Source organism: Fistularia commersonii, chromosome 2, assembly GCF_037954325.1.
Source record: "Fistularia commersonii isolate RoL2024-O1a breed Wild chromosome 2, RoL_Fcom_v1.0, whole genome shotgun sequence".
In the NCBI taxonomy this organism is placed as follows: Eukaryota; Metazoa; Chordata; class Actinopteri; order Syngnathiformes; family Fistulariidae; genus Fistularia; species Fistularia commersonii.
In genome coordinates, this window is record NC_141285.1 from 22,345,565 (window position 1) to 22,360,685 (window position 15,121).

General features: G+C 49.2%; 1 protein-coding gene across 2 annotated transcripts in view; it reads right to left on the bottom strand.

Moving 5' to 3' along the window:
- Nucleotides 1-6,623: 6,623 nt before the first annotated feature.
- kcnh1a (potassium voltage-gated channel, subfamily H (eag-related), member 1a) overlaps nucleotides 6,624-15,121 on the bottom strand; it is a 45,808-nt gene continuing 37,310 nt past the window's right edge. Inside the window, exons 11-12 of one of the 2 annotated variants that reach the window (XM_086173348.1) lie at nucleotides 12,836-13,032; nucleotides 6,624-8,201 (exon numbers count right to left, since the gene is read on the bottom strand). In XM_086173348.1, the coding sequence (XP_086029474.1) occupies nucleotides 7,338-8,201; nucleotides 12,836-13,032 (1,061 nt within the window). In that variant the 3' untranslated portion in view covers nucleotides 6,624-7,337. The remainder of the gene's footprint in view (nucleotides 8,202-12,835; nucleotides 13,033-15,121) is intronic. The other variant, XM_086173358.1, reaches the window with a different exon arrangement.

Consider the following 15,121-nt stretch of genomic DNA (forward strand, 5'->3'; position numbering starts at 1 on the left):
TCTTTGCGATTCACGCTTGTTTCTTTTCTCGGCCTCCGGTTTCACAGGGGGGGGAAGATCACCTTTGTTTCAAGATGTATCCTTTCTGGAGACCCGGCCAGAGCTTTTGCAGCTCCAGGAAGATCAGAGAGTGAATACAGAAATTTCCAGACTATTGAGTGCACCTGAATTTACCGTATATTCACGACGACAAGGCGCACCGTACTAAAAGGCGGAGTTATGTGTGCCATTATTGTATTCAACACACATATAAGGCGCACCTTATTATAAGGCGCACCTTATTATAAGGCGCGGGTTTTATATACAATCCAGACCCACACTTCCCCCTTTAACGTTCTCATGTTGTCCTCTGCTACGTCCGCCTCACAACAACAACACACACACACGATCATACAAGTGTGGGTTTTTAAAAAGAGCAAACTGAGTTTGGTCACAATTTTTTACTGGTAATCATTATCAATACAACCCATCGGGGTCCTAATCCTCTGATTTGAACAGCTGTGCATTCACTTTCTTCACTATCAGAGAGGCTCATGGTGTCAAGGTGTTCTCTTCTACGTCCGCCTTACAACAACAACAACACACACAGGGCGCTCTGCACGATAGGGCGCGCCGCCTATTTTGAAGAAAATCTAACACTTTCATGTGTGCCTTATAGTCGTGAAAATACGGTTAGCCGCACCAGCTTAAAAAATAACTAATGTGTACATATAAAGGCCGCACTTGTCTAGATGTTTTAACATGAGATATTTACACAAATGTTACACTGACACCTTTTTTTTTTTTTAACTTTTCATGAAATATAAACCGGTAACATCCACAAATACATACAGGAGATGCCTTTTTTTTTTTTTCTCCCCCAAACTGTGCCAGTAACACGGCCGATGGGATTAATAATAAATAACACAAGAAAAAGTCCATCCATTTTCTATCCCCGCTTTGTCCGACTCCAGCTGATGGCTATCTTGGTCTTCCTCCTGCGCACTAAAACCATTCAAGTTGTCTTTTTCTGTGTCTGAATTAAAGGGCCTCATAATTTCACGGTACTTTCATTGGTCCGATGTGACGAGGCTAAATGTTTTGGCGGCATGAAGCTCATAAGTTTAAGCAACAGTGTTCAAAGGGATGAAAAAAGTAGCTGGAAATTACACCACCTTGACGTTGCAACTAAGTGCAACTAAATTCGTTCAGCCTTCGGAAGGGAGCCAATCCCCACTCTCATTGGCCTCCTGGACCTGTCAATCACAGGGCCACAAATGTAGCCGTACAACCGTTCACCAGTGAACTTGTGTTTGGACTGTGGGAGGAACCTGGAGGAAACGCCCACCCAGTCAGAATCCAACCGCTGACCTTCTCGCCGACTGAGCCTCACCGATTGTTGCATCTCCAATCGATTTGTCCTGGTTTGCCTTCGCGTTTGGAGCGCAGTCGTGGTGCCCGCTGTTCCTTGAGCCTCATTCGGGCCGCGGTTTGTACGACAGCAGGGGCGACAGCTTGAACCGGGACGGCAAAAACCTTTTTTGGATTCTGAAACATGCAGCCAGAAATGCAAAAGCGGCGAACAAAGCGGCCTCAGCCAGGCGCTCCGGCGCTCGCCAGGAGGACGCCGTCCGCACGAGTCCCATAAACAGCCAAACAATACCCAGAAATCACGACTGTTGTTTCCGTTGTTGCTCCCTCTCTACGGCTTACTTCATTCGACTGTAGTAAAGACGCAGGAATAAATCCACGTGCACTCACCGGCCTCTTCCTTAGCTACTTCCAGGTGGGACCTTCTGGATTCGGTCGAATCCAACCAGGTGATCCGCTGTCTTTTTGCTCCATCTTGACATCCGTGACGCCACGTCGGGATCACCGGCTCCTCCTCCGGTTACAAATCCGACGAGCCTCCGCCATCTCCAGAAATGAGACGATCCACACGGTGTGTGTGTTGAGCGTCCAGAAAACACACCCGTCTTCCTTTGGAGCTCCCTGGAAAATCCCAGATGGACGGACTCGCACCAGGTGTTCAAATCACCTTCTCCCCAGCAGGTGGTCTGGATCAGGTCCACCCGCCAAGCTGCAGCGAGTTGCAATCACGTGGACGGACGAGCGTAAACGCCGTTTTTACAAAAAAAAAAACAAGCCCTCCGCGGGTTTTCCATTAGCCGATTCCTGGACGATCGCGCCGCTGACACTAAGCGGGATCGGCGAAAAAACAATCTCCTTTAAATGAGCCCCAAACTGACAGGTTTATCCCGAACTAAGAAGATCAGCCGCGGCAAAAACCCGCCGAGTTGCGCTTCGATACAAAGGTGAAAAAGACGGCGGCGGCGGCGGCGGCGGCCCTCCAGAGAACAGGCAGGACGCCGTACGGTATCAAAACATTTATCCCGACGGTTACAGCGTGTCTGACTTCACGACAAAGAGGCTCCGCTTGTGCTCGAGTCACATTTCGGGTCCGATTATCTCACGTGCGAACAGACAGGCGACACCCAGGAGGACGAAGAAGTAACAGCGGTTTGGATCGTCTGCTTTTCCGAGTCGGTCTCTTCGCAGGACTCGGACGGTCGGAGGGTCGTCCAAGCCGTGATTGGGCGAAAGGCGGGACCTTCGACCATTCGTTCATTCATTCACTCATAAAAAGGCAAATTCACCCTCTTGTCCATTTGTTGCAGGCAACCATTCAGAGACATTCACTCATTCATGTCCACCCTTTCATTTCAAGTCATACTGAGACGGAACCCTTCGCTCTTTCCTTCCTGCGGTACAGAGACGTCCAACTATTCACTCCATCGTCCGCATCATAAGGAGACGATTCACCCTTTCATTCACTTGTCATATAGTGATAAATTCAACATCAACACAAACAACCATACATCTTCCACCACCCCCGTCCGACACGGAGTTCCACAAGGTTCAGTTCTTGGCCCCGTACTTTTCACCCTCTACATACTGCCACTTGGACACATCATCCGCCGCCATGGACTCCATTTTCACTGCTATGCCGATGACACTCAGCTCTACATAAACACCAAAGCAATCACTCCCGAAATCCTTTCTTCCCTCACCGACTGCATCACAGCCATAAAAACCTGGATGAACCAAAATTTCCTCAAACTCAATAGCAACAAAACAGAAATTATCATATTCGGCCCAAAACCCTTGCTCAATTCCTGTCACAATCTCGCACTCTCCATTGATGGTCACTCTGTTTCCCCGTCCCCCCTGGTAAGAAATCTTGGAATCTACATGGACCCTGCACTCTCTTTTAGGCCACACATAAATCACATCACCAAAACATCTTTTTTCCACCTCCGAAACATAGCACGCCTCCGACCCACTCTTTCACCCTCTGCTGCTGAAACACTAATCCATGCATTCATCACCTCCAGACTCAACTACTGCAATAGTATCCTATATGGCCTCCCCTCTAAGGCCCTTCAAAAACTGCAATACGTCCAAAACTCTGCTGCCCGACTACTTACCCGCTCCCCTTCCAGAGAACACATCACCCCCATCCTCCGTCAACTTCACTGGCTGCCCATCAAACAACGCATCCACTTCAAGATCCTCCTCACCACCTACAAAGCCCTCAACGACCTCGCCCCCCCATATCTCACCGACCTTCTACGTCGCCACTCTCCAGCGCGTCGTCTTCGCTCCTCGGATGAAAACCTCCTAACTCCAATCTGTAAGTCCAAGTACCGCACCCTGGGAGACAGAGCCTTCGCCATCGCCGCCCCCACCCTCTGGAACTCCCTCCCCCCAGCCATTCGAGAGTCAAACTCATTGTCTTCCTTCAAAAATAACCTCAAGACCCACCTCTTCCAAACCACCTACAACACCTACAGCTCTTCCCATTAACAATGTTTATGTTCTATGTTTTTCTGTCGTCAACTTGTAAAGCGTCTTTGTGTACCGTGAAAAGCGCTATACAAATCGTATGTATTATTATTATTATTATTATTATTAAATTCACCCTCTCGTTCACATCAAATAAACATACAAGTGTCTGGAGACCGGCTAGGCCACTCCGGAGTGAGTTCCTGCTCTCCAACCAACCAACTAAACCAAAGATAAATCGCTCTGTAGCTATGGTTCTCCAACCAACTAACCAAAGACTAATCGCTCTATAGCTACCGTTACTGTTTCGGTTTCTCCACCAATCTACCTGGATCTCACAACCACGACATCTCCCCAGAACTGTATGTGTGCTGCGGCTGGACTTACCACCTGTCGGACGCTGGACTGGCTGAAGGGTGCAACCGTCGGAATCATCTGGAACAACCACCACTGCTGCCTGGGTACGGCTCACCTGGACAATCCCCGGCAAGCTCCCGCTGCCAGGCGAAGCTAGCCGACCTGAGCAGGCTGGCTGGCTAGCTAGCCTCTCGAAACTCCGGATCCCGACGGCGCCTAGCAAGACGGCATTTCCATCGGCCGAAATCCGCTTGCTCCTCCTGCTCCACCATCTCCCCCTCCACCAGCAACCATCTCCGACATCCAGCTCCAGCACTTGCCTCTTCACAGCCCCGGGTATGACACGAAGCTACAAGCAACTCCTCCAGCTCGTCCCTAAACTACCTCCCCTTGCGACACTCCTCGCCACACTCCGTAATCATGGACTTCTTCGTCGACCCCGTTACATTCACCGTTGTTCCCGTCGAAACTTTTCATACCACCTTACAACATGCTTCTTCCCCCCGCCATCACAACAAACCGCGTCATCAGAACACTTGTAAAGCATCTTTGAGTACCATGAAAAGCGCTATACAAATCCAATGTATTTTTATTATTATTGTTATTATTATTATTACAACCATTCGATCCATTCACATTGTAAAGAAACATACGACTATTCACCCTTTCATGCACGTTATATAGAGAGAAACCATTCACCGTGTCACATGACAAGCGTTCACAGGCCTCCGGTGGGAATCCAACCGCGGACCTTCTGGCGCTAAACGCTAGTTTTAATCCTGCAAGCGCAGTATTGGGGTCTTCAGTGTCCTTTTCTGTGTTTACTGGCTGCTTCGGGTTCATGAACCTTGACATCGCGTTCAAGGAGAATTTCAGAAACCACCCTATTCCACTTTTAGCGGCGCGTTTTTTTTTTATGGAGCTGGTAAAATATTTAGCCACGTGCGAGGGAAAGGGCTATAAGAGTCACATGCAGATTTTGAGTTAAAAAATAAATAAAAACGAGGAGAGATGGTGGAGAAGTGGATAGAAGGAAGCTGAGGTTGGAGAAGGTCCACAGGAAGATGTTTATGGATGGAGGGAAAGACGACAGGAAGTGATGTGGAAGCAGGGGATTGGCTGAAGGGAGCAGCCTAAACATAGTTTTGTAATATTGTATATTCCTGTTTTTTTTTTTTTTTTTTTTTTTTTTTTTACGAAAGCTCCAAACGACGTTGTGGATTTCAATCTTTTATTTTGAATTCATATTTAAAAGAAGCATCTGAATAAAGCAGCTTTGGTCCATTCATAACGTCCGGTTCCCCCGGTCGGCGTCAAATATGCGGAAAACGGATAGTCGATCGTGCAATTATTCCAGGATCCATTAGCCGTCTATTTTAGAGGCGGCTGAATTTTTGATGGTAAAAAAAAAAAAAAAAAGGTCGAAAGGTATCGAGAGTGTGGGAGGAAACATAAAGAACCTCCGGATAAGAGAAAAGGCATGCAAAGAACATGAATTATCCATACAGACACTTTCCCCGACCTGTTAACGCACACTGTGCCGTGTCTCCACTTCTGATAAAATATAGATTTTGCTAAAGAAAATACAAATATGGCCGACTTCCATCCGTTCCAGTGTCCAGAAGAAGCTGCTATATGTCGACTTTGATTGAAAAATAAATGACTTTTTGTCTATTTTAGGAGGTTAACTAGTTTTTTTTTAGCTTGTATTTCGTCGGCACACACGCATCGCCGCCAGTCTATTGGATTTTTAATTTTTTATGGCTATGTTATAAATGAGTAATAACTCCGGTGACATTTTCAAAAAAATATATATATCTTTTCTCTATACTTTTATTTCTAGCGCAGCTATAAAACAGCTTATTTTACCCAGCCTTTTTGTTAAGCTGCGTTAGTACTGGGAGATCATTTTTGGCATTTACGGGACTTCGTAAGAAGTGGACTTACATATATATATATATATCTATATATATTTTTTCTTGTGTATGTATATTTTCTTAACATGAATCATTGCACATTGTGCATCTTTACGAATCCGAAAGTTGGTGGTTTTGGGGTTTTCGACCCTCTCCGGGGCAACGTTGTTCGTGAGTCGCCGAAAAATCCCTTAAACTGATTTTACCGATACAATTCTTGGTATATAAAGATAATAAATGGCCGATCGGGTTATAACGTCCTGGCCTGCGTTAAAAAGGAAAAGATTGCATTTGGTATTTGCACACGTCGGTCACAGAACAAGGAAAGTGTTGGAAACAACGCGACGGATCCCCTCGGAGGGATCTCCACGCCGAAGCTTTATTTCTCAGCGTCGCCCGACCCGACGGTCCTGCATGCAAACCATCGCGACGAACATTATCCGGAAGGTGCCTCCGAAAGCCGCCATAAAAAAAAAAGAGGGCAGTTCCGAAGTCGCGTTCGTCGGACCCTGCACCTCTGCGGCCTTTTTTTTTTTTTTTTTAATGACGGAAATGATACGCGAGGACATCCTCCGCCGCTCGGCCTCCGCCGGCTCATTTTGCCGGGCTTTCATGCAGTATTACGAGTTTACAGATGAGACTGACAAATACTTTTGAGCAGCGGACGGGTTGGTCCATTTTGCAAGTTCTGCTTCCGTTTGGACACTCCGGCGTCCCCCCGCGGCGCTCCGAACCATCCTGATAAAAGAGGGTTTCACCATGGGTGGGACCATCTAGGTGGGTGCTCTACCGCCGCCACCGTGAAGGAACGGGACCGCGGCTACGACTACTCAAACATCCGCGGGTCGAGGCGCGTCATGCAAAGAATCTTAGAAAAAGGAGCCGGGAACGAGCCATGCTGTTTCTACCGGAGCCTCCCTGCAGAAGAGCTCCGGTCCACTCCGGACGGGAGTTCTGATCCGAGCTACCAAACTGGATATTTTCCCCCATCCCGCCGCCAAGAGACAGGAATCCAACTCTTCGTATGTACAAGCACGCGGTCGTGGGACGGCCTCCGGGAGTCCGGCGTCACAAACCCCAGGCGTGGAGCCGACGGGACCGGCTGGGGTCGAAGGCCGGCGAGTCTTAGAAGACCCTCGCGGTCGCCTAATCTAAACTCAACCATCCGTGTAACGCTATATTACTGGATTCCGGCTGAGTTCACAGTAAAACTGTCGCCCGAAGTCGGCCTCGCATCTCTCAGGAGAAAATGTCTTCCTTGTCGAGCTCCGGCGAAGCCGGTCTAGAAATGTCGAAGAGGTGCTGCGGCGAGCTCGCGGTGGACTTCCTCCCCCGGAGGAGCTGCAGCGCCTCGTTCAGCTGCGCCTCCAGTCCGGACAATCGCACGTTCAGGCTCTTCAGGTCGTCCTTCAGCTCCAGTTTCAGTTCCTGGAGCGACGCCTGGAGCGTTTGCTCCGGGATGGGGTAGAAGGAGTGCCGGGCCTCCGGAGGCTGGACCGGACTGCGGTCCTGCGGCGTCAAGCGGAAGTCGCTCACCTTGTCGAGGCGCAAGTCGCTCTTGGTGATGCCGCTGTCGCACGAGTCCGTCTTCTTCAGAGACGTCTGCGACTCGTGCGCCTTCGTCCTTTCGGGCAACGTCTCCATGGATTCGGCCTTGGACACGGTGCTCCAGCCGTCCCCTTTCACCAGGGACTCCTTGAAGCGTCCCCACCCTTTCACTTTGACGGGTTCGGCCGGTTGACATCCCACCAGAGTGGTCGGCACCTGCAACTTGGCCCGGTCCGGAGCCGGGCCTCCGGGGGGCGTGGTGGAAGGCGGAGTGGAAGAGGTGGGCGTCGCCGGGCTCTCCGTGACCGTGATGATGCTGGCGGAGGTGATGGCGGTTTTGGGGATGGGGACCTCCACGTACACCGGCCCCTTCTCCACGTCGCGGTCGTCCGGGGACGTTTTCTCTGTGGCGCCGCGGGCCTCCCTCTGCTGGCGGAAGCGCTGGAAGAGCTTTCGCACCGGGTGATCCGGCGGCAGGTTCAGCGGGGCTTCGTTTTTACGCCGCTGCCGCTCCTCTTCCTCCCGTTTCACATCGCTGATCTTTCGGAAGACCATCTGAGGGCGCAATGCAGAGGTTGAACAGTCAGACGCAACGAGAAACCAAACTCACCGCAAGTCTAAGACCATCCGTTCGTTGTCTTCACCACTTATCCTGCACTAAGGGTGCCGTAACTCGCGAGAGGTGGACCAATCACAGGGCCTCGTTTAGAGACATCCAACCTTTCTCCCTGTCATTGCCACGTCGGAATCGAATCAGGGACCTCGCTGTGAGGCGGCAGCGCTAACCACTTGTACCACCGCGCTATACATGTATATATATATAAGTGTATGTTTTTATACAGAACATGCACTGCTGATTTTTCAGCTTTTCCCACTTGCAAAGCATGTAGAGGTCTGGCGTGTTTATCGTGGGCACTCTGCATCTGGGAGTGACGGAATTGTAAACTAAAATCCAGAAAAACACATTGCATGACCACTTGTACCAAGTGTACCACCTCTGTTCTGTATATTTCCTGTGCATCGTGGATTTGCAGGTGTATTTGCAGTCCCTATGTCCTCTATTGTAAGTCGCTTTGGATAAAAGCGTCTGCCAAATGCAATGTAATGTAATGTAATGCATGATTTTTAAGTAACAAATATGCTTTTTAATGCGTGACTTGAGTATTTGATACATCAGAAAAACAGTACTTCACATTTGGTACAGAAACCTTTGTTGAAATTACAGAGATCAGACGTTTCTTGTAGTTCTTGACCAGGTTTGCAGACACGACCGCAGGGATTTCGGTCAACTCCTCCGTACCGATCTTCTCCAGATCCCTCTGGTTTCAGCGCAGCAGCTGGACAATATGGACTTTCAGCTCCTTCTGAACATTTTCTATCGGGTTCAGGTCTGGCGACCGGCTGGGCCACTCCAGGACCTTGAGATCCTTCTTACGGAGCCAATCCTCAGTTCCCCTGGCTGTGCGTTTCGGGTCGTCGTCATGCCGGAAGACCCGGCCACGACCCATCTTGGAGGAGATGTTTGGCCAAGATCTTGCGATACACGGCCCCGTCCGTCCTCCCCTCAACGCGGTACAGTCGTCCGGTCCCCTTTGCAGAAAAGCATCCCCAAAGAATGTTTCCACCTCCATGCTTCACGGTTGGGATGGTGTCCTTGGGGTTCTACTCGTCCTTCTTCCTCCAAACACGGCAAGTGGAGTTCAGACCAAAAAGCTCTATTTTTGTTTCGGCAGACCACACGATCTTCTTCTATTCCATCCAGATGGTCATCGGCAAACTTCAGACGGGCCTGGACATGCGCTGGCTCGAGCAAGGGGGACCTCGCGTGCGCCGCAGGATTTTAATCCATGACGTCGTAGTGTGTTACTAATGGTTTTCTTTGAGACTGCGGTGCCGGATCTCCTCAGGTCATTGACCAGGTCCAACCGTGTAGTTCTGGACTGATCCCTCGTCTTCCTCATGATCATTGAAGCCCCGCGAGGTGAGATCTTGCACGGAGGCCCAGGCGGACGGAGATTGACCGTCATCCTGAACTTCTACCGTTTTCTAATAATTGTACCAACAGTTGTCGCCTTGTCACCAAGCTGCTTGCCTTTTGTCCTGTGGTCCATCCCAGCCTCGTGCAGATCTACAATTGCATCCCTGATGTCCTTACACAGCTCTCTGGTGTCTTTGAAACAAGTAAGGAATTCAAACTGGTGCAGGTAATGGGTGGAGAACAGGAGGGTTTTCTTAAAGAAGAACTAATAGGTCTGTGAGAGCAGCAGTGCCTACAGGTAGGTAGGTTGTCAAATACTTCTGTCATGCAATAAAATGCAGATTACCCATCCATCTTCTTGCGGGGGATTCTGGAGCCGATCCCCGCTGTCATTGGGCCAGAGGCGGGGTACAGCCTGGACTGGTTCAGGGCAATTTTTTCTCAATTTTTTTCCAATTAACCTGCATGTTTTTCGACGTCGGGGGGAAACCGGAGAACCGAAGGAAACATGCAAACCAGGGCCTTTTGTGACGTGAGTCCAAAGAGTGCTAAATACCTCTATATATATATATATACTGCTCAAAAAAATGAAGGGAACACTTGAACAACACAATGTAACTCCAAGTCAATCACACTTGTGTGAAATCATAGTGTCCACTCAGGAAGCAACACAGATTCATTTTGACTTGTTTTAAGGACATTACATCAAAGTTGGATCAGCCTGGAGTTTGTTTTTACACTTTAATTTTGAGTGTGATTCCTAATCCAGACCTCCATGGGTTGATACAATTGATTTCCATTGATCATTTTTGTGTGATTTTGTTGTCAGCACATTCAACTGTGTGAAGAGCAAAGTATTTCATAAGAATAGTTCATTCATTTAGATCTAGGATGTGTTTTTTAAGTGTTCCCTATATTTTTTTGAGCAGTGTGTATATATATATATATACATATAAAATTCCCAGTTCATGAACCAGCGAGGTTTATCAGGGAAAATCTGATTGTGCATCATGTCCCGGCACCCCGTGTCGATCTTTGACGTTTCACCTGTTGCTAAAGCTCTGTTTGGCGGCGGCTCCCTGCTGTTTGTCAGCGCCGCGGAGGGCGGCTTCGCTTTAAAACATCTATGTGTTCTGCAAATGTCACCTTGCGAGGGAAATTCCCACGATACCGGGGGAAAGTTCACATCCCGCACGCTGCCGGCTTCTCGCCGCCGCTGATTTGCTTCTCTGGTCTGAAAACGTCTCCTAACGATGCAATCATTTGATGAGTTCATATAGTTGATTCGATCGGCAGAAAGGAACCGAGGAAACGTCTCGGAGCTGTTTCTCCGACTCAAATCCTGTTATTTGTCCCCGGCCGTCGATCGGCCGATCTCACAGCTCCGCACTGTAAGCGCTGGTTTCACGATCGGTGAAAGCTAATGCGAGCGATGACGCTAAATCGCAATAAGCAAGGGAAGGGGGCGAAGGAGGGTCGGCTTCGCCCGTTTTGTCGCCCGTCTCCTAGCAACCCGCTTCTTGAGTGCCCCCAGCGCTGGATATCCGGCCCCCGCGGGCCCCGCTGACGGGAGCCTTCGGCAACACTCCAATCCATCTCGGGATTTCCGCGGCGCGTGCATGACGACGAGGCGCGGCGGCCCTCCCGATGAGATTGCCTCTTCATCGGGAGGCAATTCCGTCTCGGCGGCTCGTTCTCTCTCCAGATCACGATGACCTTATTTCCGAGGGTTATGATTGGTGGCTACCGTTGTGTTGTCGATCGCAGCTCTTCAGTTCCGAAGGGAGGGCGCGGGGATAGCTTTAAAAGTACCGCCGGGTTTAATGGAACCGTCTTTTCCCCCCCTTGTCTACCGCCCGCTAAAAACAACCAAAAGGGAAACTTTTTTCAAATCGCGTAAATGTCACCCCGGAGACGGAGGAGCACGACGGACGGATGATCCGTGTCGTCTCCAGGTGGGGACAGATTTTTAGCTCCCCCTGCTTCCAAAGCCGGCTGGGCTAATCTCACCTCCGGCTGCTGGCGGCGTTCGCCGTCACGCATGGGTAATCTCAACTGGGCCGGATTATCCACATGTACGGCATCAGGTGAGAGCCCCGGGCAGAGGTTAGCACGGGGGTGGGGCGGGGGGGGCAATTAGCGGCGCTCGTATGGTTTCAATAAACTATAACTTAAGGAGTCCACCGAGGTCCTCTTCTGCGGAAAAATCTTCCAATCTCGATCCGGAGGGCAGACACTCTTTCTGTGTTCCCTTTCTTTTACAACAAGGTTACAGTTAGCGGTAGCCTAGCTACTAGCTAGGCTTACTCAACCGAGGGATAAGCCATGATGCCCGTGTCCCTTCATCGATACATAATAGCAACCTCACGCTTGGACTGTCCGCCATTGTTGTTTCTTTTGTGAATATTAAAGCTGTTATCGTATCATGTCGGCTATTAGCGTGTAACTGTTAGCACTACTGGTATTAGCAGTAATAGATCCCAACCCTCCCGCTTCCTCTGTCTATGTTGCACTCGCGTTCTCTTATTTCTTTCTCGCCCGACCGGTCGAGGGAGAAGGCCGCCCTAAGTAATCTCAGATCTCTCAATGGTTTCTGCTCCTGGAAAAGGTGACTCAAAAGGGGTCGTCCTCGGAACCGAACCTTCCCAGTTGGATCCTTCGCTCCTCCTTGTCTGTCGAAGTGTCGCCGAGCCAGACACTGAACCCCTTGCTGCTCCCCCGGCGCTGCTCAGCGGCCGCCTTTTGGTCTTGGTTGTGCTGCTTGTATAACAGGATGTCACAATTAAGGGCTTTTCTTCTTCTTCTTCAGACCTGCTCTACCTGGAGCATACAAGTACCACAACCGGGTTGTGGTTCGGCTCTGTAAAAATGAAACATGCTCTTCTGAAGCGCTGACCTGATGAACCTAAAGGCCTCTGTGTGTATTTGAACTTTTGCGACGATGACATATTTACTTTCTGGATATTTATTGGACCAGAAGTTAATAACCAACGTGCCCCAGAGGTCATCCGGTCTTCTACGGCTTCCTGTTTACACTCTTCGGGTCCCAGCGGGACGGTTCCCGTATCGGACTCCTCTCCGCCAACTCCGCTCGAGGAGCCGGAGCAATCAGCACCTTTTACTGCATTTCCAATTTAGTCGTATCTTCTTCGAAAAAAAAAAAAAAAAAACAGCGCCCGATTATCGGGAAGCTAATCCAGGAGTCACTCACCCTCTTGCGCAGGTTGTAGGTGAGCAGCAGATTTCTGGAGAAGTGGTTGGAGAAGGCGGTGTAGAACTCCAGCACTTTCTGCAGTGCATCGCGCTTGATAACGTGGAGGTCGCAGTAGGTCAGAGCCCGGACGTTGGCGCAAGCCTGGGCTAAGGTCACCTCCTTCCAGAAGACATCCCCGAAGACATCGCCCTTCCCTGCGGAGACACCGAGGATGAATCACCTCGTCCTAATTGAATCTCACTTGCTAATGAGGCGCCTTTTTATCTTCAGTGGTGCCCCACCGCGCCTCCATAGATCAGTCGGACGCCATGAGATAAGATCAGGAAAAAAGAAATCTGCCAAAATCCTTTATATTGTCAAGTATTGATCTAATAAATCTCCGCATCCGTCACTTTCAACCAAGAAGGATAGTTTACAGAAAAAGTCTATATTTCCCTTTAAACCATAGTTTTTGTTGTTTTTTTTTTAACCGAACTCTCGGGGTCAGGCTGATCTAAGGGCTGTCGATTTTTAAACCCCATCACTCGGCCCCGGACGAGCCGCCGTTATTGCCGCCGGTTTCGGACGAGGAGTCGTAATTAAATCGAAACCGAGCCCTCGTTTGCTCGACCCCCGCGGTCAAAGTCAGGAACCGGAGCAGATCTGGAACGGAGAGATTCGAGGATAAAGGCGTCCCGTGGGCTATCGACAAACGTAAATGTGGGGTTCCACCAGACGGGGCCCAGGATAAGGCTGGAGGTTCCTTCGCAGGTGCATCTGGTGCTCCGTTAAAAAGCCGCCATTAGAGTAATGAGATTTCGGTCCGCGGTCGTAACTTGTTTATCACTCCAGCCCTCCGCGGTATCAGTCTCGCGAAGTATTGACCGACGGAGAGACGGCGAGGCAGGCAGAGATGGTTTCACCGGCCTTGTTGGAGCAGGCGATCAATAATTTACCGAATCAATCATTGGGGAAATGATTGAGAGTTTGAGAGGAAATCCTCTTCTGGGACTGAGCAAAGAAATCATTATTATCTATTAATACGGTTTTATTGCTGATAAGCTGCGGTTAGCGCTAGCGCCTCTCAGCGAGAAGTTTGGATTCCCAGAGGCTGTGTGGAGTCTCCATGTTCTCCCCGCGTCTGCGTGGGGTTCCTCGGGGTTCTCCGGGTTCCTCCAACGGTCCGAAAAAAACAGCCAGGAGGTTCAGGAGACCCACAGCCGGGGTCTCCTGCCACCCCAGAATCCAGGACGACCAGTGCAATGCGGTGATCCCTCGCTAGAACGCGTTTTACTTTTCACGGTTTCGCTACTTCACGGATTTGCATCCTGCATTGTGTTCTAAATTCTGATTGGCTAAACGGTCACTCCGCTTCTTCTCTACCTGTGCGTCAATAACGTTGCAGTTTAATATGCACACGTACGTAAAACAGCTTGCCACATTTACATGACGTACGTGCAAATTCTCATGCAATTTCGAGTTTCTCTAAAACCCATAATGTTGACAAAACGCTCTGGAGCGACAAAAGCACCTCGCAGGGCCCGAAAGGCAGCGGAAGATGCTATCTATGGCAGATAAAGTTAAACTTCTGGACATGCTAAGGGAAGGTAAAAGTTATGCGGCTGTCGGTCGGCGTTACGGAATTAATGAATCTTCCGTTCGTTCCATAAAGAAGGAAGAAAAAAAACATAAGGACGACAGCAGCAATAAGTTTTAATAAGGTTGCAAAAAGGGTCGCAACTGTCCGCAACTGTACTTTGTACTTTTTTCATAATCATTTTTAATTTTCTCCCATTTAGTCCAATTATTCTGGTCGCGGCGGGCGGTGCTAATCTCCGCAGTTTGAAGCCTTCTGTTCACATTGATGATTAAAATTATTATTTGACAGTACAGTATAGAAGTTATTTGTTGAAAGAAACGTTTCTAAAGTACAGTACTTTTATTTGTGAAACAAATGATTGAGCCTGTAAAATGGTTTGTTCTTTCTTTTCAATGTATAATAGAGTATTTAACTGTATCATAATTGTAAAAAATAAAAAAATGTTTCTACTTCGCAGATTATGCCTATCACGGGTTCTTTTTGGAACGTAACCCCCGCCAAAAACAAGGTTATACTGTAACAGAAGGCCCTCCTCTTACGTTGGACTTCTGTTCCTACGACAGTCACGGTTACACAATTTTTCGCCTGAAGTCGGAGCAACGCGGCAACAAAAGTACGACTGGCGATCGCGAACAGAGCCGTCTTCCTCGCGTGATGAATATTCCTCCGCTACGTTGCCAACAAGTTCCTACACAATTTTTTTA